Raw genomic sequence first — 22453 nt, forward strand, 5'->3', positions numbered from 1 at the left:
AACAGAATACTGGGATGTATAAAAAAGGGGATTCACTCCAGAAATAAAGAGATTATTCTCCCTCTCTACAAGACTCTGGTCCGGCCACATCTGGAGTATGCTGTCCAGTTCTGGGCACCGGTCCTCAGGAAGGATGTGCTGAAACTGGAGAAAGTCCAGAGAAGGGCAACAAAAATAATTAGGGGAATGGAGGACATCAGCTATGAGGAAAGACTACAAGCACTGAACTTATTCTCTCTGGAGAAGAGACGATTGAAGGGGGATATGATATCAATGTACAAATACTGTACTGGTGACCCTAGCATAAGGAACAAACTATTCAGAGAAAGGGAATACAATAAGACACGTGGCCACTCACTAAAACTAGAGGAAAGGCAGTTTAACCTTAAAATACGTAAGGGGTTCTTCACTGTCATAGCAGTAAGGATGTGGAATTCTCTTCCACAAGCAGTGGTATCAGCAGGGAGCATCGATAGTTTCAAAAAACTATTAGATGGGCACCTTAAAGACCACAATATACAGGGGTATACAATGTACGGTTAACAGCAAACACACACACACATCATAGGTTGAACTGGATGGACAGATGTCTTTTTTCGACCTCACTAACTATGTAACATTAGTTCTAGTGGACTTTTTATTATAGGAATGTTTCTGACCTTGATTTTCCTGTAAGCTATTTGGCTGAATAGATCACTTGGAGATTTTCTAGAATACTTGAACATGTCTGCTATTTGCTCATTAACGCCAGGTGCATTAAGCTACATTGATCACCTAACAATGCTCAATGTTGTTGCATCCTTTGACCAATTGTTGTTTTTAGCATCATGTGCTCAGTGCTGATAGTTTTATAAAGTTTGGTACTGCTTGTAGTGGGTTTAGTTAAACCATTAGGATTGAAATTAAATTAGTGATTCAAATAGGTGTTAGGGGTACAGGTAGAGGGAAGGTGTTTTAGAGTTTAAGGGACATCTTTCAGGTTGGTTTAATCTTGAAAGAGATAGTTCTTTTAGAAAGGTTAATAACTTGCTTGCTTTGCACTAAAAAAAAATAATAATTAATCCACCAAGGAAAGTTCTTATGGTCTAGAACAAAATTTTACCTCTGTAAAAAAAACAAAAAAAAAAAATACACATTTTTCAGGGATGTGAAGCAGTTTTCCCACTGTCCTTGACCAATATCAGGATCCAAGAAGAGCAATGTAGTCTTACTTTGGGGGTTACAAACAGAAATATCTTTAAAAGGCAAATCCACCGAAATCAAAAGCATTGAAATCCTGGTCTATACCCTCAAAATCCACATCGTACTGGCCGCCCTCTGCATCTGCTGAGGGGTGATAACCTAACTCCCGAAAATCTGGAGAAGCGGGTTCAACAACACGGGCTCCATGACTTGAAGTGACCATGTATCCCAGGGTTGGTCCAGCTGCAGCTCCACCCATAAGCACACATGCCGTCTTCACACCCCAGTGCAGCTGGGAGCCATGGCGGAGGCAGTGAGGGGGGCACTTCTCTTTACAGTGAGCTGCTCTACCTGTAAGAAGCAACAGGAGTTAATGAGAGCTACTATAAAAAAAATACTCACAGTAAAGGTATCACCTACCTTCCTTCTCCTGAGTTTTATCCTTACTTTGGCTGGAAATTTCACTAAAACAGCATCTTCGGATGGGGGATGCAGTGTGGAGCATGCAGCTGGTTGGGGAGAGTGGAGGCTGGTACAGGCTCTAGAAGAAATTTTAGAGATTTGTCTTCTACAGAAAGACAATAACTAGTAAAAGTAGTAACTATTAATATGGTAAACTTTCTGGGAATGCTATTTTTATGTAACAAAAATGTAAACTGAAATTCCGCACCACTGCTAAGAGGTCAAGATACAACTTTATTATAAGTTAGGGGTACAATCCACAAAGTATTTTAGGGGGCCAAGAGCAACCCCTTTCATCAGGGCTAGAAAGAACATACGAATATGTACATAAAACTCTGTTATGAATACAGTCCTCTATGGGGTCATATTTGAAACCTAATAGTCTATAGTAATAGTCAATACGTTTTTTAATTTAAGTTTTGATTATGACCCAGTGGTGGGAATATTGTATTGATATCAGATTGTTATAGAGATCGTCTTATGTTCTTTCTAGTCCTGATGAAGGTGGCGCTCTAGGACCCCAAAATACGTTGGCTACGTTTTTGATTGTACCCCTGACTTTTAGTGGAATATTGTTGTATTTGGCCTCTTAGCAGTGGTGTGGCACTTCAATTTAAATTTTTGTTACATTACACTACAAGCCAAGGAAGTACACAGTGCCGTGACATCTGCTCATTTGTCTGAGGCTGACACTACGTTACAGTGTCAATGGTCTGATTTCACCTTAAATTGGGCCTTGCACTACAAACAAGGTATGTCCATTATTTGATGGGCCCCTCCTTAATGCCTAAATACTACATTAAAATTAAAAACTATGGGTATAAAATGTGGGTAATATACTCACCTTACCTCTGGCTTCTGTACTGCACCATTCTTCTGACAAGATTCTGGAGAATGCAGAGAAGCCCAAATCTCACCAAATGGAATTTTAACCAACTATGAATTGCTAAACAGATTGAATGATTCAAGGTAACCCACTTCTCCCATTAAAACAATTAAAACTGATAGCAGTGAGTTGCCTTGATACATTTTTTTAAATCTTTTAAAAGCTGATTCAAAATAGTTCTAAAAACTAAAGGTTTTTTATGTTCATGCATTCTATACATGAAGGTAAAAACCATCTCTGTGCAGCAGCCCCCCTAATACCTACCTGAGCCGCATCTCAATCCAGCGATGTGCCCGAGAGCCTCGGGACAGCGGCAGGAGCCATTGTCTCCCACTGCAGTCAATCACAGCTAGTGAGCCAATGAGAATGAGGGGCGGGGCCAAGCTGTGGCTCTGTGTGTGAATGGACAAGCAGAGAAGCGGCTCAGGAATGAGCCTGCTTGGATGCCCAAATTGCAAGCTGCTTGCTCTGGGGGCACACTGCAGGAGGGAGGGGCCAAGAGCGCTGAGGACCCGAAAAGAGGAAGATGTGGGCTGCTCTGTGCAAAACCACTGCACAGGGCAGGTGAGTATGACATGTTTGTTATTTAAAAAAAAAAAAAAGAAAGAAAGCCTTTACCATCACTTCAAAGTGATTAGGGGTCATTCACGTTATATGCGGGAACCTGCCTTATTCTACACAGATCAACACAGGCTCATTGCTAGGGCACAATTGTTTCCCATGCACCATGTTCACATCACAGCACTGCCTTAAGGTAGACTGTATGCTGCATTTTTCCGTAATGCACCACAGCTCACCTGAAGTCACCATCAGTCACTACACTGCGTTGAATGATATTTCAATTAAAATTAAAAAAACAACACAAGGCACCACCCATATACAATGGACTAGGGATCAACTGATTATTGGGGGGCCGATATGCACTTTCCCCGATATATCGGAATCGTCCCCTGAGGTTACTGATATTGCCGATATTTCAGGAAAGTGCTTGTACCGGAATGATGCCTGCAGCTAGAGGCATCACCCCGATACCGGCGTCCATAGCCGACTGTCGGCTGACTTGTAATGACAACAGATGCGGCTGAGAAGCTGCTCGGCTGTCATTACAAGGAGCAGGATGGGACGCCCCCCCAATTTCCCGCCACCTTCCGTGGCTCACCCGGGTCTCCCATCCCACTGGGAGACCCGGGAAACCAGCCTGCATGGCTGCCGATGACCCGATCAAAGCCGCATTCGGCTCTGATCGGGTTTCCATGTAAAAATCCGGAAGTGATTTCATGACATCACTTCCGGGTACTCTGCGCCAAATTCAAAAAAATGACAGCATTCAAAACAGCCAAACTTGACGTTTTAAATGCTTTTAAGTACAGAGGAGGGGTTTGGGGACTTTTAGACCTCCAGATCCCTCCACAAGAGTACCTGTCAAAAAAAAAAAAAATTTAATGTACGAAAATATCGGCCGATACTGATATGCAATGATCAAAATATCGGTATCGGCAATAAAAAAAATGATATCGGTCGATCACTACAATGGACACCAGTCTGCATAATAAAACAAGCTGTGGGACTGGGAGTGAATGAGGCCTTACAGTTATTGTAATTGTTGCCAAGATTAGGGGATTATGTATAAAAAGTGGACAAAATTCTATGTCCAAAGCAAGAAATGATCTTCCAACTGCCATTTCTCTAGTTCTGGTCTGCAAATGAACCAATGATTTTGAATATTTGCTATGGGCAGCAAGAAGTTTTTCTGCCAGATAGCTTTAAACCGCCCCAAAATTGTACAGATTTTTTACATTTTCCATTGGGGTTATGTTGTGGCAAAATAAATACTTAGCTGAGTTCTTTTACAGATAGTGTCTGCTACTCCTGGGAACTGCCACCCAACGTCACTGCCTATATCACCTTTCTATAAAACCAAGATGATTAAATGCCATATATTCGGGCAGAACATATTATTTACTCAGAGGACAAAGATACAATAATACACAGAAGCACAATTTACAAAGCGAAAACACCAGGATAAGCATACTTCTTTTTAAAAAAAGGACAGTTATTTTCAGCTCCAAAGCAAAGCCCAATAAGTTTTAAAAATGACATGGCTGAAAAATCCATGTAATACAGCATTGTTAATTGTGCCTACTGTATAATATAAAAATATATATTTTAAAGGTGGAAACAAAGTTATTCAGTATGGCAAAAATTTGGTTTTACTGACCTCTTTCACTTTCCGTAAGATATTTATCCATTTGCTACAAAAGAAACAGTAAAAGGATTAAAGTCATTATTATAAATCTATTAACAGAACTGTTATGTCATATACTAAGTACAATATTCTATAAATTCTGCTAACTTAATGCAGTGTTGGTGCAGGATAAGGATATAAACTGTATAAAGTCACATATATATAGGATACTGCATGTATAAAGTTGTATACAATAGGGAGTACATTTACTTATATGCATCCCTGATTTGCTAAACACAATTTTATCCTTACTGGTATTTTACATATATAGCTTGCCTAGTGTCTGACTTCAGTTTAACTCCTTTTATTAAAGTGCCAACGTTATTGTAACACATCCTACAGCCTAAATCAGCATTGGCGAATCCAAGGCACGCGTGCCATAGCTGGGACGCAGAGTCCTCTCTGTGGGCACACGCGCTATACTCAGAAGAAGAGTGCACGCTGACCAGCCATAGAACTATGTAGCGGGTGCCAGCTGCCGCACTTGGCCGCGCTCTCTAATTCCCCCCAGCACGGTGAACACTTACAGCAGCTGTGGGAGTGAGAAGTGCATCAGCGCTGTAAAAAGGGAAGAGGCAAGCACGGGCTGTCAGTGTATTTCCTCTGCTTGCCCCCTTCTTCTGTCAAGCATCAAAGGACTAAGCAGCACTTGCCGGTATCACCGCCCGCTCTGATTCCTCCTGCCTTCTCATTGGCTGCAGCTAGGGACCAATGAGAAGCCAGGACAAGTGCACCATGCGACATGTAGTCCCTAAAGACTATGGCTCCATTTTAATTACTTAAAGGAAAACTACATCCCCAGCATGCACTGTGAAAATAAGAGGAGGGAGAGCCTGGAGCCCGGGAAAAAAAGGGCTGAGGGAGAAGGGAGAGGAAGAGTGAGAGGAGTGTGGAGACAAGAGTAAGAGGAGGCTGGAGTGGTTCTGAATCAGAAGGGAGAGAGAGAACCCAAGCCACAACAGCCCCTGGAGTTGAACCAGCTAGAGAGGAGCGAGAGGACAATGCTGAGAGGACACGATTGAGAGTGAGGAGGGCAAAAAAGGAGAAGCTGATGCCAGGCACACCAACACTTGTTGCCAAAGCCAGGTGAGTGCTGAACTGACTGCAATCCCTCTTGGGGTGAGCGATGATCACCAGTGTTGGCACTTTGAAATAAATAAGTTGGTTTTGTGTTGCAGTTTGGGCACAAAAAGGTTCGCCATCACTGGCCTAAATGATCTGTTCCCCAGATCAGGACTGAGATATTGTGCCTGATAAATCAAAAATGTCAGCTGCACAGCAAATATGTAAAATATAAGGCAAACTTATTATAGGCACAGATTGCTTCAGATGAAGAAAAATTGCCTTTGCTTCCATTTTTAAGCTGATCTCCAAAGAGAGAATAAAACCCTTGTTTGCTCCACCCTGCATACCTAATCAATATTTTTTATTTGAAATATAAATCTATCTAAAAGCCCTAATTACTTGCTTAAAGTGGAGGTAAACTCCTTTTTTGAACTTGTACCTACAGGTAAGCTTATAATAAGGCTTACCTGTAGGTAAAGTAAATATCTCCTAAACTTGCAACTGTTTAGTAGATATTCATAAGCAATGCTGCTGATGACATCACCTGACCATGTGCTCTTAATGGACGGCATACTCGTGCTGTACATTCAGAGCTTCGTGCCGGAGGGCTCCCACGCTGACATGCGGGAGTAATGTCACTATGGCCCTGGCCATTCATACAGCCAGAGCCTGCGAACCCGTAAGGAAGTCCAGGTGAAGATGGCAGCGCCGGGGATCTATGTCAGCCCTGCGCGGGCGGAATCTGCTGTAGTAAGTCTGTAAGTATGCGGTTCATACTAGTATATTACCCTGCAGGGGGGGGGGGCACTTTATTTTTTTTCTAGTGGTAGTTTACTAACTCTTTAAAGCATGTAAACATGTAGCTACACAGTTACCAATATAACTAGCTATACTGTAAATATAGCTGGTTGATGCCTCTGGAAACTGGAAATCAAAGAAGAAGACAGCGCTGCTCCAGTTATCTCCACTCGAATCTGGGTACCATGCCAAGCAGCTGGCTTGCTGCACTGTGAACACAGGAGGTGGGACACTCAACACAGACACCATTCATTGAATGCTTTGCATTTTCTAAATGAATTCAAAGCATTCTCTGATTGAATGAAGTGAAGAGCAAGCCCCTCTATCCCTCTTGTCCAATCAGAGAACTTGTTGCATTCATTGAGAGAGTGCAAAGCATCCTCTGAATGGCACCAGTGCCAAGCAGCCATCCTCCTATGATCACATTGCAGCAGGCCAACCACTCGGCCTTGTACCCAGATGTGAGTGGAGATCACTGCAGTAGCAATGTTTACTTCAGTGATTTCCAGGCGCATTGGCCAGGTTTGGTATATGCATAGTTACATTGATTCAAACTGAACCAGTGTAATTATGTGTAAAATAACCATGCCTGGAATTCTACTTTACTGACTATCATTGGGTTGCATAGCCAATGAAATTTAACATTAGTCTTTTTCAGTTTCAGGGAATGTCTGCTAATAATTACTATATATACAGATCACTGTACATGTGATGTAATGTGATGATCAATGGGAAGCATGGTGGTCCGTGGTGGAAATAATCCCTCTCTTACAGATAGCTAAAAGATCATTGTTGTCACCTAGAGGAAAAACATTGTTCTTTGCTCAAAGAACCCTAAGCAACCTCTGGAGGAACTCTGGTTGAGGAAGGCTAGTCCCAGTCCTTCAGACCAAACTATAAGCAATTAGATCAATAGTCCAGGTCTGCTAATTGTCCAAATACCTGCATTCCTGTGAATCCGGAGCCAGGAGCAGTAGTGTTCTCCCATCGCTCAGAGACAATCCTAAACAGCTGCTCTTCTGTGTGCCAGCTGGCAGCTTGGGCATTTCTCCCAGCTCAGTGCCCTCTAATATTGCTTGGCATCGAGAGAGTAATGGGATCTCCAGGTCAGCTGAGGAATCGGCATCCCGGGACACGAGAAGGCTACCTTCCTGTGTGAGTTGGAGATATCTTTCTTTCCACTGCTTGAAAAGGAATCCACCTATGGATGGAGAAACATACAGTATGCCTTATTTGACAAGAAACTCACGAGGTGTTGCTAATCTGAAAGTGCACTAACCCATAGCAACATGTCAGAATTCATGCTTAGGAGGCCCATTTATAAAGCATTGTTTTGATCTTACCATAACCATAACCATACGACTACTTAAAAAAGCACACACAGATAGCACAGTGGAGTGCTTCCCAAATGTGTTTAGCATATCTAAAGCTAAATCATCAATGTTATATGGTATTCATATTCATATTTTTCTATTGATAGAGCACTGTCATGAACTACCCCTGAAGAAGAAGAAAAATTTGTTATCTTCGAAACATGTCGGGTTCAAAGTTCTAGTGCATGGTTGTATATCACATATCTGTTCGATGCTTCTACATGTTTTTATCTTTATTTTCCTATATGCAATAAATAAATAATTTTTTGATCAATACATTATATATATTTTTTGATCGGTTCAATATACCTTTGTGCCTAAAAAGTCCCAATTAGGGGAACCCCCTCTGTTTTGTAAAAAAGGGTCATAAGTCAAAGCTATGATTAAGATCTTTTTCTTAGGGTTGAAACATGTTAGTGGATGCAGACTTTTAACCACTTGCCTCCCAAGCCTATGCTGACACTTCTCTGCTACATGTAAAAAAAATCATCATTTGTTTTGCTAAAAACCTACTTTGGACCACCAAATATTATATACGGTGTGTGTGTGTGTGTGTGTATATATATATATAGATTTTTTTAAGCAGAGAGCCTATAGAATAAAATGGTGGACGTTGCATATTTTTATGTCTCACAATATTTGCACAGCAGTTTTTCAAACGCACTTTTTTGGGAAAAAGTTTTAATGCGCAAAACACAATATAAATACCCAACCGTTTGCAAAAATATAAAAGATGAAGCTACGTCGAGTAAATTAATACTTAAAATTGTGTACAATCGTGGAACAGCACCAAACTACAGGACCTAAACATCTCCATAGGTTACGCTTTCAAAGCCTTTGCAGGTTACCAGTTTAGAGTTACACAGGAGATCTGGTGCTAGAATTATTTGTCTCGCTACACTGTTTGCAGCAATACCTCACATGTGTGGTGCAAACACCATTAACATATGCGTGCTTTCGCCTTTGCTTGCAAACATGGGAAAACAGGGGTGCTTAAATATTTTTTTTACATTTTATTTTATTTTTACACTGTTTCTTTAAATTTATTTTCTGATTCATTTTATTGCTGTCATAAGGATTGTAAACATGCTTTGTGACATCAATAGGTAGTAACAGGTACTATTAGACCCCAGTCCACTCCTCTGGCTTCCAATGCAGCTGATCAGACACAGAACAGTCTGATCGGCTGCTTTACTAGCTGGCACCCAGCCAGTAAACACAAAACTAAAACCAGAAGTAATAAAATACTCATCACTTCTAGTTTCTTAGACCATAGAGATGATCGAGGACCTTCCTGGCTGTCCTCCATGATCTCTATTGTCAGCCATGGTGGGACAGAAGAGCCTGGAAAGGCGGCAGGGGGGGGTACCCCTTCCCGCTGCCTTTAAAGAGATCCTAATTAGCTGCTGGATCACTTTTACAAAAAAGAGCACCAGGATGTTGCCTGTAACTGCAGGCATCGTCCCAGTATAAACACTGCAACTCAAGGACGTACAGGGATGTCCTTTGGCGGCAAGTGGTTAATGTATACCATTGTATGGATAAACAAGGTTTTTTGGCTGTGTGTAAGATCATCCATGTGCCCTGCAGCTTGGGTCACTGAAACCTTTCCCAGCACCAGTGCCCTCTACCAGAACAAAGGACAACAGAGGTGGAACAGATATACTTTTTGTATATCCAATAAATGTTTTTTATTGCTTAAATTGCAAAAATAGCCAGCACACCAGAGGTTACAGATCTCAAATCTTTACTGAGATCTTAGTTTGCATAACATTTCAGATCTGTAACCTCTGGTGTGCGGCCCATTTTTGGAAATTTGGATTCTCACAGTACTAGCTGTGCACCCTCTTCAAAGCATGAAAGGTGAAGGTGCGGGATAGATTTTGCTCAGGTTTAATTGCTGTTTGTGTCCCTAGTGGGGAAATTTACCCTATCTATTTTTCATTGTCACTGAGACTTTGGCCGAAGCGCACTTCTGAGGCACTATGCATTGCAAATTCTTAGTGCTTGTACATTTTTTTGTTCTTTTTGGGGTGGTGCCTTACTGCAATGCACGGTAAAGTGTGACACAACGTACATTAACACAAAACACAAAGAGTATTATGTAACGTAACACACTAGAACAGCAAGGAAAAGGCCCTAAAAGTGAGATAAATTCTAAAATTATAAGATGTCATTAAAACAGGAATAAAGGAGAAATCCACCAATTTGTAAATATGAAAAACATTTTCTAAGTCTTTATTTTCCCAATTTGACTAAAATAAAGTCCATAAGTATTGATGCACGTATATGGGACAGCCCTTTGATCCTCTTATCTCACAGCTGACTGAAAACAATTTTCATTTCTAGGCAGAGCCCATGTGACCTAGACTGACTATACTAGGAGATATAGGAAACAGTTTTACAGATATGTAGGTTGCACCAATTTTTTTTACAAATTTACAGCTAAAAGAAGATGAGCTTTTAAGAGACAAAGTGTAATGTGAACCAGATGACTATGGTTTTTTTTTTGTACTTTAAGTTGTTCTTGGGTACATGATATAATACTGTATTTTCTCTATAGAGTCTTTAATGTAAGGTCTTCGTTTCTTTGAGTTGATTCATTTTTTCAATTTTTTTAAAACAATTTAAGAAAGTTACATTTTACATTTCTTTGAAGATTAAATCAATATTTCGTTGTAATTTGATAAGTTGTCACAGGGCCTTTCAATTTGTGAAGTCAACCAAAAAAAAAAAAATCATAGCAGATTAGTCCAAATACATTTCTTGAGCTTTAGAAACCTTTCTCTTTTAATAAAAATCTATTATATACCAAATTCAGTGGTCATATTCAGCCTGCCTTTCTGTCCCTTCCCTGAGTGTGGAGAGCGTGTCTCCTTTAGCAGAGGGGAAAGACAAAGCAGACAAGTATGTTCCCAATCTGTGTACCTTGGGTTCCAAAAGGTTTTCCCTTCTACAGTCCACTCTCCAGCAGGCTACTGATGCAGCAGGGCTGAACAGGGTGTAGGCAGGTGTAGTCCATCCTCCTGTCTGTAGGTGGTGCTGGATCACAGTGGCAATACAGGAGGGGAAGGAAGGTAAAAGGAATGTATTTCCCTTGCAGCTTCCTGTGACAGCAGGGAAACAACTGTCTGATTGGACTCTACTGCCCTGACTGATCCCTGTGCCCATCTTTAGTGAGGGCAGTACCTATTTACACTGATTCCCGGGGTTGGCACACATTTCGCAAAGTGGCTAGCACAGGAACAGGTTTCCTGTCTATCATGGAGAGTGGTTAGTGCCAGGGAGGGGTAGGGATCTAGAGGTAGGGACAGTGCAGGGTTTAAGCCTACTCACTGCTTGCAGAAGTCTCCCTCTTGGGTGTGGATCAGCAAGATTGCATTATGGCACCTCTCTGCAGGCGTTGTTAGCATCATCAAACATTATCAAAATTCTTCCTCAGTAGTTCTCTGTAAGTGGAGCCGAACAGTTGAGTGTTTGCCTTAAAGGCCCTGTTACTGTTTGCTGGAACTTGACATTGATATACTTTTGCACTACTCTGGGTCTCTGTGTGATTTATCCCCAACGGTACACCACGCTGCACCCTTCTCACAAGTGGGCATGGCAGCAAAGCTGACCACGGAAGTACAGGTATGTCGTGCTTTGGCATGGCATCCTGTAACTCCGATCAAGAACAAAAACTGACCACACCAGCATGGATCTGATTCCGTGCTTGGTGTACTGATAGTTAGACAGGGGAACTAGCAAGATCTCCAGGTATTTTACAGTAAAAGGGGCTGCAGGGGCACAAGATGCAACGTTCTAGTGACAGCTTATTATTAAAGGAATGCATTAGTACTATTTCAATTTTAGGTTATAGAAAAAAATCAAGGAGCTATTTGTCCCGTGAAACTGGATGTGCATTTGTTCTGTGTCAATGCCACCAAAACCAAAAGTTACTAGCCTTTTTTCTCTCCAAGTCATATGTTCCTTATTCAAGAATCAGGAAAATATTGCATTATGAGTGAAGATCATAGGAAACCATTGTAAAGGAGATGAGACCCCTAAATGGTACCAATGTGTGGTCAGCAGAGATGTCCATTAACCACTTTAGCCCCGAAGGATTTGGCTGCTCAATGACCTGAAATAACAATATTTTCACATTTTTTTATATGAAATTCTCAAAAAAAAAAAAATGTAAAAATCAAAGTTTTTTAACATTTTAGACCAATTTTTTTTTTTGCTACATATTTTTGGTAAAAAAAATTGCAATAAGCGTATTTTGATTGGTGTGCCCAAAAGTTATTGCGTTTACTAACTATGGGAAAGATTTATTTCATTTTTATTGTTTTTTTTTTAACCAGTAATGGCGGCGATCTGCAATTTTTTTGCGGGATTGCGACATTGCGGCGGACAGATCGGACCCCTGACTGACATTTTTGACACTTTTTGGGGTACCGGTGACATTACTACAGTAATCAGTGCTATAAATATGCACTGTTACTGTAAAAATTACACTGGCAGGGAAGGGGTTAACTTTATTAGTGATCAAGGAGTCAAGTGTGTCCCTAGGGGGCGTGATTCTAACTGTCAGGGGGCGTGGCTAGTGAAGTAACCACAGAGACATGCGATCCTATATAGCAGGATCGCATAGCCTCTGTGCTTACTTCAGGGAGAATGACAGATAGCTGTGTTTACATCAGCCGTCTGTCTTTCTCCCTCTCCTGCGGGAAATTGCGAGTGGCCGGCGGCCATCGGAGCAGCTGGTCACATGCGCTGGGGCGGGGGCGGGAGCGCGCTGCCAGCGGCGTGCGCTCGCCCCCTACAGTCTCGTGTAGGTTTACGTCGCTTTGCTTGTAAGCGGCAGAGTGCCGCAGTAAATCTACGTTAGGCGGGGCGGAAGTGGTTAATTAAAAGGTGCTTCTAAGTGGGTTCTTCAGGAAGGTCAGTATTTATATATGCGCTCCCACAGCAATACATTATACAGTGGGTTGAGGAAGGTCCCACCCAATAAAGTGTACTGAACACATTTTCCTGATGAAGTGTCAACTAAAGAGCCACAAAATGCACTGATGGTGTTTTAACACGTCTTATGATCAATAAATATGGACCCTCCTAAAGAATCCACTTGGAAGCATCTTTTTATTTATTGGGCGCCTCTACTGACCACACATTGGTTTCATTTTTGGGCCTCATGACTTTACCATTGTCCACTGAACCTGCCCGCAACACCAGAAAACCCAGATGAGCATCAAGTGTGACCACCCACACTCTTTGTGGAGACATATTCTCCACATGTGCTAATATAGGTTGCTTGACTCTGGGATTGGCATCCAGCAAACTAACATTTGCGAGTTTATGTACAACTGAAAACTTAGAAAACTTAGAAAAAAAACTTTCTCTCTTGTTTTTTTTTATCCATCTCCTTGTCCCTGATCACCTGGAGCACCATTGGCTCATATAGAAAACAAGTATTTATTTGCTATGATCATAAGCTCCATCTAGTGGCCATAATGCAGTATTTTCCCGATCCCCACTATTTTTTTTGAATGAAGAACACCAGACAAAATTTGATTTTGCCAGCATCTGCACAGAACAAATACACGTGCAATTTTGCAAATTATTTTTTATAAATACACCCCTTTAAGAAGAACGTTTGCCAAAGGAACTCAACTCTCTGTAATGTCAATACATAGGGAATCCTGAGTCTTTAGACTGCTTGAGAAATATTCATTCGGCGGAGGTCTTTCTGTCCCTCTAGACCTATCAGACTCTGACTTCCCTCTCGTTCTCATGTTCAGTCTGAGCTCTCGGACATGTGTGGATTACAGGACGTTTCCAGAGCTCAGGAACAGTTTCTATGGATTAAAAAGCAATTATATCTGTAGCAGTGACACTAATCTTCAGCAGGGCACACAATATACCCAGGCACTGAAGGGGGTGGAAAGATGATGCTGGATCACGTACTGCTCCTCTAGAAAAGAGGTGGTGTGTAAAATGATTAGAATTAATACCAAGGATAATTTCAATACCAAGTATTCATTTAGAAAATGTGAGAAATATATAGACAAAATATGAACCCCATTTCATCAAGCCTGTGTTAAATGTGGACAAATATTTCTAAATGGTACCTCAGTCTTTATTTATAGTAGCTGCATCCATGACAATCATTTTGCAGAGCATTCTGGTTTTCCTAAAGAGAAAGCACAGCAGTACTTTCTCCTGGTGACACTTTATCTTTATTACTGAAACTCTGCAGAGCTGTTTAGAAGAGAGAGAGGGGAGATGAGTCATTTAGTTCTTAGCTGTATGTACTGTATTTGCCGGCATAGAAGACAACTTTTTACCCTTAAAAACATCCCCCAAAAATAGGGGGGGGGGGGGTGTCTTATACGTGGAGTATAAAAGGTGAGGACTACTTTACATGGCCCAAAGCAAACGTCCCTATTAATCTCCAAGCAGGGTAAGTACACAAAGGTCCCTATTATTCTCCAAGCAGGGTAAGAACACAAAGGTCCCTATTAATCTCCAAGCACGGTAAGTACACAAAGGTCCCTATTAGTCTTCAAGCAGGGTAAGTACACAAAGGTCCCTATTAGTCTCCAAGCAGGGTAAGTACACAAAGGTCCCTAATAATCTCCAAGCTGGATAAGTACACAAAAGTCCCTATTAATCTCCAAGGTAAGTACACAGGGTGTAATCTCTCAAAGCGCTGGCTTTGCGGGAATACTGTACCGGTATGTACCGTAGCTTCGCCTATATACAGTATACCTTGCTGAGCCAATCACAGTGAGCTATGTATTAATTATTTAATATAAAGCCAGCTCGGATTGGCTGGGTCAGAGAGAGTAACATCATCAGCCCGCCTCTCTGACTCTGCCAATCCGAGCAGGCTTTGTATTGAATAATAGAATACATCGCTCACCGTGATTTGTGGTACTGTATATTCTGGTACATACCAATACAGTATTCCCGCACATCCAGCTAGCGCTTTGAGATATTACACCCTGTGTACTTACCTTGAAGCTTAATAGGTACAGTACAGTGCCTTGTGAAAGTATTTGGCCCCCTTGAACTTTTCGACCTTTTGTCACATTTCAGGCTTTAAACATAAAGATATAAAACTGTAATTTTTGTGAAGAATCAACAACAAGTGGGACACAATCATGACGTGGAATGAAATTTATTGGATATTTCAAACTTTGTTAACAAATAAAAAACTGAAAAATTGGGCGTGCAAAATTATTCAGCCCCTTTACTTTCAGTGCAGCAAACTCTCTCCAGAAGTTCAGTGAGGATCTCTGAATGATCCAATGTGGACCTAAATGTGCAGAGAGCATCATGAAGAAGAAGGAACACACCAGGCAGGTCCGAGATACTGTTGAGGAGAAGTTTAAAGCCAGATTTGGATACAAAAAGATTTCCCAAGCTTTGAACATCCCAAAGAGCACTGTGCAAGCGATAATATTGAAATGGAAGGAGTATCAGACCACTGCAAATCTACGAAGACCTGGCCGTCCCTCTAAACTTTCAGCTCATACAAGGAGAAGACTGATCAGAGATGCAGCCAAGAGGCCCATGATCCCTCTGGATGAACTGCAGAGATCTACAGCTGAGGTGGGAGACTCTGTCCATAGGACAACAATCAGTCGTATACTGCACAAATCTGGCCTTTATGGAAGAGTGGCAAGAAGAAAGCCATTTCTTAAAGAGATCCATCAAAAGTGTTGTTTAAAGTTTGCCACAAGCCACCTGGGAGACCATCAAATATGTGGAAGAAGGTGCTCTGGTCAGATGAAACCAAAATCTAACTTTTTGGCAACAATGCAAAACGTTATGTTTAGCATAAAAGCAACACAGCTCATCACCCTGAGCACACCATCCCCACTGTCAAACATGGTGGTGGCAGCATCATGGTTTGGGCCTGCTTTTCTTCAGCAGGGACAGGGAAGATGGTTAAAATTGATGGGAAGATGGATGGAGCCAAATACAGGACCATTCTGGAAGAAAACCTGAGGGAGTCTACAAAAGATTTGAGACTGGGACAGAGATTTGTCTTCCAACAAGACAATGATCCAAAACATAAAGCAAAATCTTCAGTTTTTTATTTGTTAAAAAAGTTTGAAATATCCAATAAATTTTGTTCCACTTCATGATTGTGTCCCACTTGTTTTTGATTCTTCACAAAAAATGACAGTTTTATATCTTTATGTTTGAAGCCTGAAATGTGTCAAAAGGTCGAAAAGTTCAAGGGGGGCCAAATACTTTCGCAAGGCACTGTACATTTATGTACTTACCCTGCCTGGAGATTAATAGTGACGTTTGTTTTGGGCCATGTAAAGTAGTCCTCACATTTTATACTCTGCTACGGTACAGAAGGGGGGTAGTCTTATACGGCGAGTATAGCGCAAAACCTATGTTTTAACTCTAAAATTTGGGGGTCATCCTATGTGCCCAGTCTCCTTATATGCCGGCAAATACAGTATATTCTGAGCTTCGGGCATTCAGCTCGGTAAAGCAAAGCAGTTGAGATTATCCTGGTAAACACAAGAAAAGTAGCCCTACCCCTAAGTAGTTCTACTTATTGTAATTGTTTTTGTAATATTTAAAATTGATCTGCATTATTTAATACTTGGCTAAACAAAAGTTAAATTGTTCTTAAATGTTACATTTTTAGTTCTGAACACTATAAATACAAGTAGACATTATTATTATATTATATTATATTATATTATATTATGTTATGTTATGTTATGTTATATTATAATTGGATAGCAGCCTATGACTATGGACAATAAGACCTCAAGTACATGGGTGCTAAATTGTACCCAGGAAAGACAGCTGCAGTGTACAGCCACACATAGTAATAAATAGCTGTAAGCTAGTTGGACGCAAGTATAAGCCACCTTTTCCCGAACTCACACACAATCACAAGCATGCAAAAGCCACGTTTTACAAAATACTGCCTAAAGTATAACTGCATATACTTGGAAACCACTCTAGAATCTGGTTATCTTTATGATTACTTCCCAGAATTCTCTGCACACCAAATATTTGCTGTGCCAAGGCTTACGTTGGGATTGAACACAGGTCAGAGTTCACCATTAGCGACTATAAGGAACAACCTCCTGCGCTCAAGAGTAATGCTCCAGCACCAATGGACCTTTACTTATCCACAGTTCATTTGTAAATGTTCGCAAGACTTTGCAGCCTTCTTGGGACTGGGGAAGCCCAAATTGCAATGCTGAAACAAAAACAAAAAAAAGACGAGGGATCCTACTCTTTCTCTCTCTCCCTTCTCTCTTTCTCTCTTTTCTTCCTTCTCTTCCTCTGACCCCTACACCCCCACCCCACTCCATATTCCCTTCTACTTCTTAGGCGAATACCAACACCCTCCTGACTTCTTAACACAAAGAATACGAATATTATGCTATGTTATCTATAGGTATCTTGCGAATGTCTGTAGAAAATAAACATCTGGTACACACCCATGCTGCATTTACCACTTCCCATTTGCTAAGCTGTCTTCCAAGCTTTACATGAGATACATTCAAGTCTCAGACAGAAGACATATCATCATTAGCATATTACATTCCACCAGATTGTTTCTTTTTGAACCTATATTTGATACCACTAAAATTTGCAATCTCTTGAATTTTCTGAAATTTGATGTTCTATGTTAACCTTTATGTAATGTATTCGCATATGTTTCATGTCTGTTTATACGATTGTATTGTACATCTTTCACGTTTTTCAATAAAAACGTTATTGGATAAAAAAAAAAAAAAAAGAGGGAGCACCAACCTTGCTCATCACTTTTATAAATCTTTTGTATTCCAGTCATAAAACAGATATATACTCATAAAGAGCTAGAAATACCAAGCTCATCAACATGAACAGTGATCCATATTTCCTGATCCACTGCATGTGTTCCAATCTAGGGGACCCATGCGTCTGACGCGATTTGAGGGAGGTCTCATCTTCATCAAAACATCTTATGAAGTGGGAACCCTCTCAAAACTTGTCCAGGGTCTCTTCCTCCTCCTTAGCTGAGCCATTGGATCCCACTGCCATCAATCACAGCCAGTGAGCCATTGAGGAGAGAGAGAGGGTGTGACCAAGTCGCGGCTCTATGTTTGAATGGACATGCAGAGCAGCACCTCAGGAGCTAGCCTGCTTGGGTGCTCCCATTGCAAACTGCTTGCTCTGGGGGCACTTGGCAGGAGGGAGGGACCAGGAGCACCAGGAGAATCAGGGCTGCTCTGTGCAAAACCACTGCACAGAGCAGGTACATTTTGCTATTTTAAAAAAGAAGAGAAAAAACATTGTCTTTAATATCACTTTGAAAGAGAAGACAGAATTCTTTTTTTTTTTTTTTCTTTTTAATCATACTTACTTTGCGGCATTTGTCTAACACTGAGAATGAGCGATCAAACACAGCCGATCGTTCGGTTCTTAGGGCTCCCTGAGCAGAGAGCTGTTGACTATCAGCAACCAGTTCTCTCCTATATGCCTCCCGTGCTCACTGAAACACTGGGATGTGGAGGGGGCGGGAGTGGCTGGCTCAGGTTCTCAGTGGCTCGCTGAGAGGCTGTGCTGGGTGCCAGTCCAGGCATGTGGGTGAATCCCGACCATATGGTCGGGATCTTGCCTGAGCTTGGACCGGCTCTGTGATGTCAACAGACAGCGGACTTCGGCCACTGTCTGCTGAAAAAAGGTCACATGAGTAAAAAACGATCTGCACTAATGTGATCCACAGAAGAAGTACAGCCAAACGAGCTCTAGCTGTACTTCTCCTTTAATATATTTGAATAACAAGTGATGAACTCAAGGTGTGACCACCAGCCTGGATGGATTATTTACAATAACTAAATGCAAACCTGCATCGGACTCCTACACAGATTCAGTGTTTTTCATTAAAAGTGGTTGTGGATCATGGAAAGTATGGATTGGAATGGGACAACGTGATGGAAATCAAGGATGCCCCTACTACCCATGGACTAGATGGGACTAGTAATTCTTCCATCACTAAAAGGCCCCAGGCTTCCAAAATCTGGTATACAATAATAAATGCTTTCATTCCTAGATGTGCTAGTCTTTGGGTCCAGATCCCAAACGGGTTCCAACTAAATATTTTAAAACAGTAGCATGAACATCCCGATTGCTTGGGATATTCATTCAACAGGTAAATTCTTAGACCAGCTAGTATCCCATGAAACATGGATATTTAAGTCACCAAAATGAAAAAGGTTATTCTCAACAAAATGATCACAACGTTATGCAATAAGCACTGTAGGCACACACAGAAGATAGAGTAATCACAATGTTCAGCACCCAGGAATGACCACGGGTTGCTGGCCGGTATGGTCTACTAGCTCACTCACCATATTTCTTGAGGTAGCCTTGGTGTATGGGGGACGAATCCATCTCCATTCAGATCTTCCATCAGAGACAGAGAGAGACAGATGGGAGTGGGGGGCAGCGCAGAGATGCAGCAATGTGACTGATCTCTTAATCCCAATGACATCCTATCAGAAAGAAAACACATCAACCCCCCCCCACAACTGCCAGCCTGATTCACATCAGCATCACACACACAGCTGGATGGATGGCAATACTACTAAATGTCTGCATCCCATGAGAATGACTTATGGGGGCCCTCACCTGGCTGGCTCTACAATGAGCTTTCGAAAAAAAGATAGACGTACTGTAAAGGTACCCATCTTAAGAATGTAGGTGAAAATAAAAATAATAAAAAAAATTGACATGATTATTATTATACTTATTATACAGGATTTATATAACGCCAACAGTTTATGCAGCATTTTACAATATAAAAGGGAAACAATACAGTTACAATACAATAAGATACAAAAGAATTAGGAGGGCCCTGCTCAGAAGAGCTTACAATCTAATAGGGTGAGGCAGGTGATACAAAAGGTTTTAACTGTGGGGAATTAGCTGATGGAAGTGGTAAAAGATTATTGGAAAAAAAAAAAAAAAAGATTAGTTGGAGGAGTGATAGGCTTCCCTGCAGAGATGAGTTTTTTCTGGGGATGTCTGAAGGCAGCTAGAGTAAGAGATAGCTGGACAGGTTGAGGTAGAGAGTTCCAGAGGATGGGAGAGGCTCTGGAGAAATCCTGAAGCTGTGCATGGGAGGAGGAGACAAGGGAGCTTTAGAGTAGGGGGTTTTAAAAGAAGCAGAGAGGATGATTTGGGTGTAATATGATTATATGATATGTATGATATGTACATAATACATACATTATACATAAGCCACTGTTCTTTATAACACTAGCACCATTGCCCCATTTATACAAAATACATTCAATTACTATTCTAACCCATCCAATGGGATTTGGGTATATATTACATTTCTATAAAAATCATATCCATATATTAGACTTGGAAAAATAGTTTGCCTCAAATAAACCTTATTTTCAAACACTCATTGAGTTATTGTAGGGGCGGAGCAGCCTTTGGGACCGACTCTCCTAGTGCCACGGTATGAAGCATCATCCTGTTCTTGCGGGCCACACATGCACATTGAGTGCATACTCTGTTCTGCTGCAGCCGCTGAGCTCATCAGAGGGGACAGGACAGAGTATGCACTGTGTATGTATGATCCGAAAGAACTGGGTGGCAGAACAGGTGTGTTATTGCAGGCGTTTTTTTTGGGCATTTTTTTGGGGTCTTTGGAGTCAGGCATGACATCTGAACTTGTGTATAGGGGTATATATACACACACACTTATATGTATTATACACATACACATATATAGGTGTGATAGGAGCGGAGCCATATGCCTGGTAATTATTTCATTAGCGCAAACATAGTGTTCTGCTCTTTTCACACCTATATATGTGTAGGTGTATATATACATACATGTGTGTGTATATATACCCCTATACACAAGTTCAGATGTTTTGCCTGCCTCCAAAGACCCCCAAAAAAATGCCCAAAAAAACGCCTGCGCCAAAAAAAAATGCCCAGGTGTGTTATTGCAGGTGCTTTTTTGGGGCATTTTTTTGGGGTCTTTGGAGTCAGGCATGACATCTGAACTTGTGTATAGGGGTATATATACACACACACTTGTATGTATTATACACATACACATATATAGGTGTGATAGTAGCGGAGCCATATGCCTGTTAATTATTTCATTAGCGCAAGCACAGTGTTCTGCTCTTTTCACACCTATATATGTGTAGGTGTATATATACATACATGTGTGTGTATATATACCCCTACACAGAAGTTCTGATGTTATGCCTGCCTCCAATAACCCCCCAAAAATGCCCAAAAAAAAACGATTGCTACAAAACCGGCAAGGTGTGAAAATAGCGGAGCCATATCCCTGTTCTATAAGTGACCTAATACAAACAAACTTCTGGTTCTGGACATGCTACAGAGCTGAAATTTCACAGGTAAACTTTTTAGACCCCCCAGACACTAAATCCAAAGAAATCTCTTTTTTTTTTTTTTTTCAATAATTTTTTCAATAATTGGCTCTCTATCAAAAATGACAGTTTTTAAGAACTTTTATTGTGTGATTAATAGTCTCTGGGGCATGACCCAGAACCCTAGGCACCTTTTAGGGGCATTTATTGGGTTTTAGGGCTTCAAAATTTGTTTTTTTTATTACAGAAGTTCGGGTCCCATTGATTTCAATGGGGTTCTGAAATCCGGGCCGAACTTTCTGGAAGTTCTGGTGTTCTGGTCGAACTGAACTTTTGAAAAGTTCGATCATCCCTAGCCTTGAGTACACTTTAAAGGTAGTACCTCAAGTTTGTCTTGCTATAAAGCAATGTCTGCCCGAAAAAGGGCTGGAGGGAGCACAGTTGGAAAGGACAACATAATGCCACCGTCAGGCTTTGAAGGTCCTTCTCGTGCTTCCACTGTGTCTACTCCTCCTGAAATGCCATAGGCATCTAACCAATCTGAGCCATTATGGTTGTCAGGCATAGTAGCTACTCCGTGTACTTCTGCCACAGCCTATGTTACCAAGGACGATTTGGCATCGGCATTCCGAGCATGGGAGGAGGTGACGAGGGAGTTAGAGAGCAGGAGGTTTTGAGAGGAAGGAAGAAAGCGATTAGGTTGGTATTTTGAGACTAGGCTAGTGATGTAGCTAGGGGCTGAGCTGTGGATTGCTTTGTAAGATGTTGTAAGTATTTTGAATTTAATTTGTTGGGTGCGCGGAAGCCAGTGGAGGGCTTGACAGAGAGGAGCAGCGGACACTGAGCGGTTGGTAAGGTGGATGAGTCTGGCGGCAGCATTCATGATGGATTGAAGGGGGGATAGCCTGGGTAGAGGTATGTCAATGAGAAGGGAATTGCAGTAGTCATGGCGTGAAATGACCAGTGAGTGAACTAAGAGCTTTGTTGTGTCTTTGGTTAGAAAAGGGCGTATTTTGGAGATGTTGCGGAGGCTGAGGCGGCAAGATTTGGGCAGCGATTGGAT

The 22453-nt window shown here is 41.4% G+C and overlaps 1 protein-coding gene across 1 annotated transcript; it reads right to left on the reverse strand.

Moving 5' to 3' along the window:
• Window positions 1–1134: 1134 nt before the first annotated feature.
• LOC309560935 (uncharacterized protein) lies at window positions 1135–19417 on the reverse strand (the record flags this gene model as incomplete). The annotated part of the gene is made up of 5 exons (XM_082264633.1): window positions 1135–1533; window positions 1603–1723; window positions 4749–4782; window positions 7581–7839; window positions 19375–19417. The coding sequence occupies 5 exons, from the start codon at window positions 19415–19417 to the stop codon at window positions 1238–1240; spliced, it is 753 nt and encodes a 250-aa protein (XP_082120759.1). The 3' UTR covers window positions 1135–1237.
• Window positions 19418–22453: the final 3036 nt, after the last annotated feature.

Source organism: Pelophylax lessonae (genome assembly GCF_965119305.1).
Source record: "Pelophylax lessonae genome assembly, chromosome: 7".
Taxonomy (NCBI): Eukaryota; Metazoa; Chordata; class Amphibia; order Anura; family Ranidae; genus Pelophylax; species Pelophylax lessonae.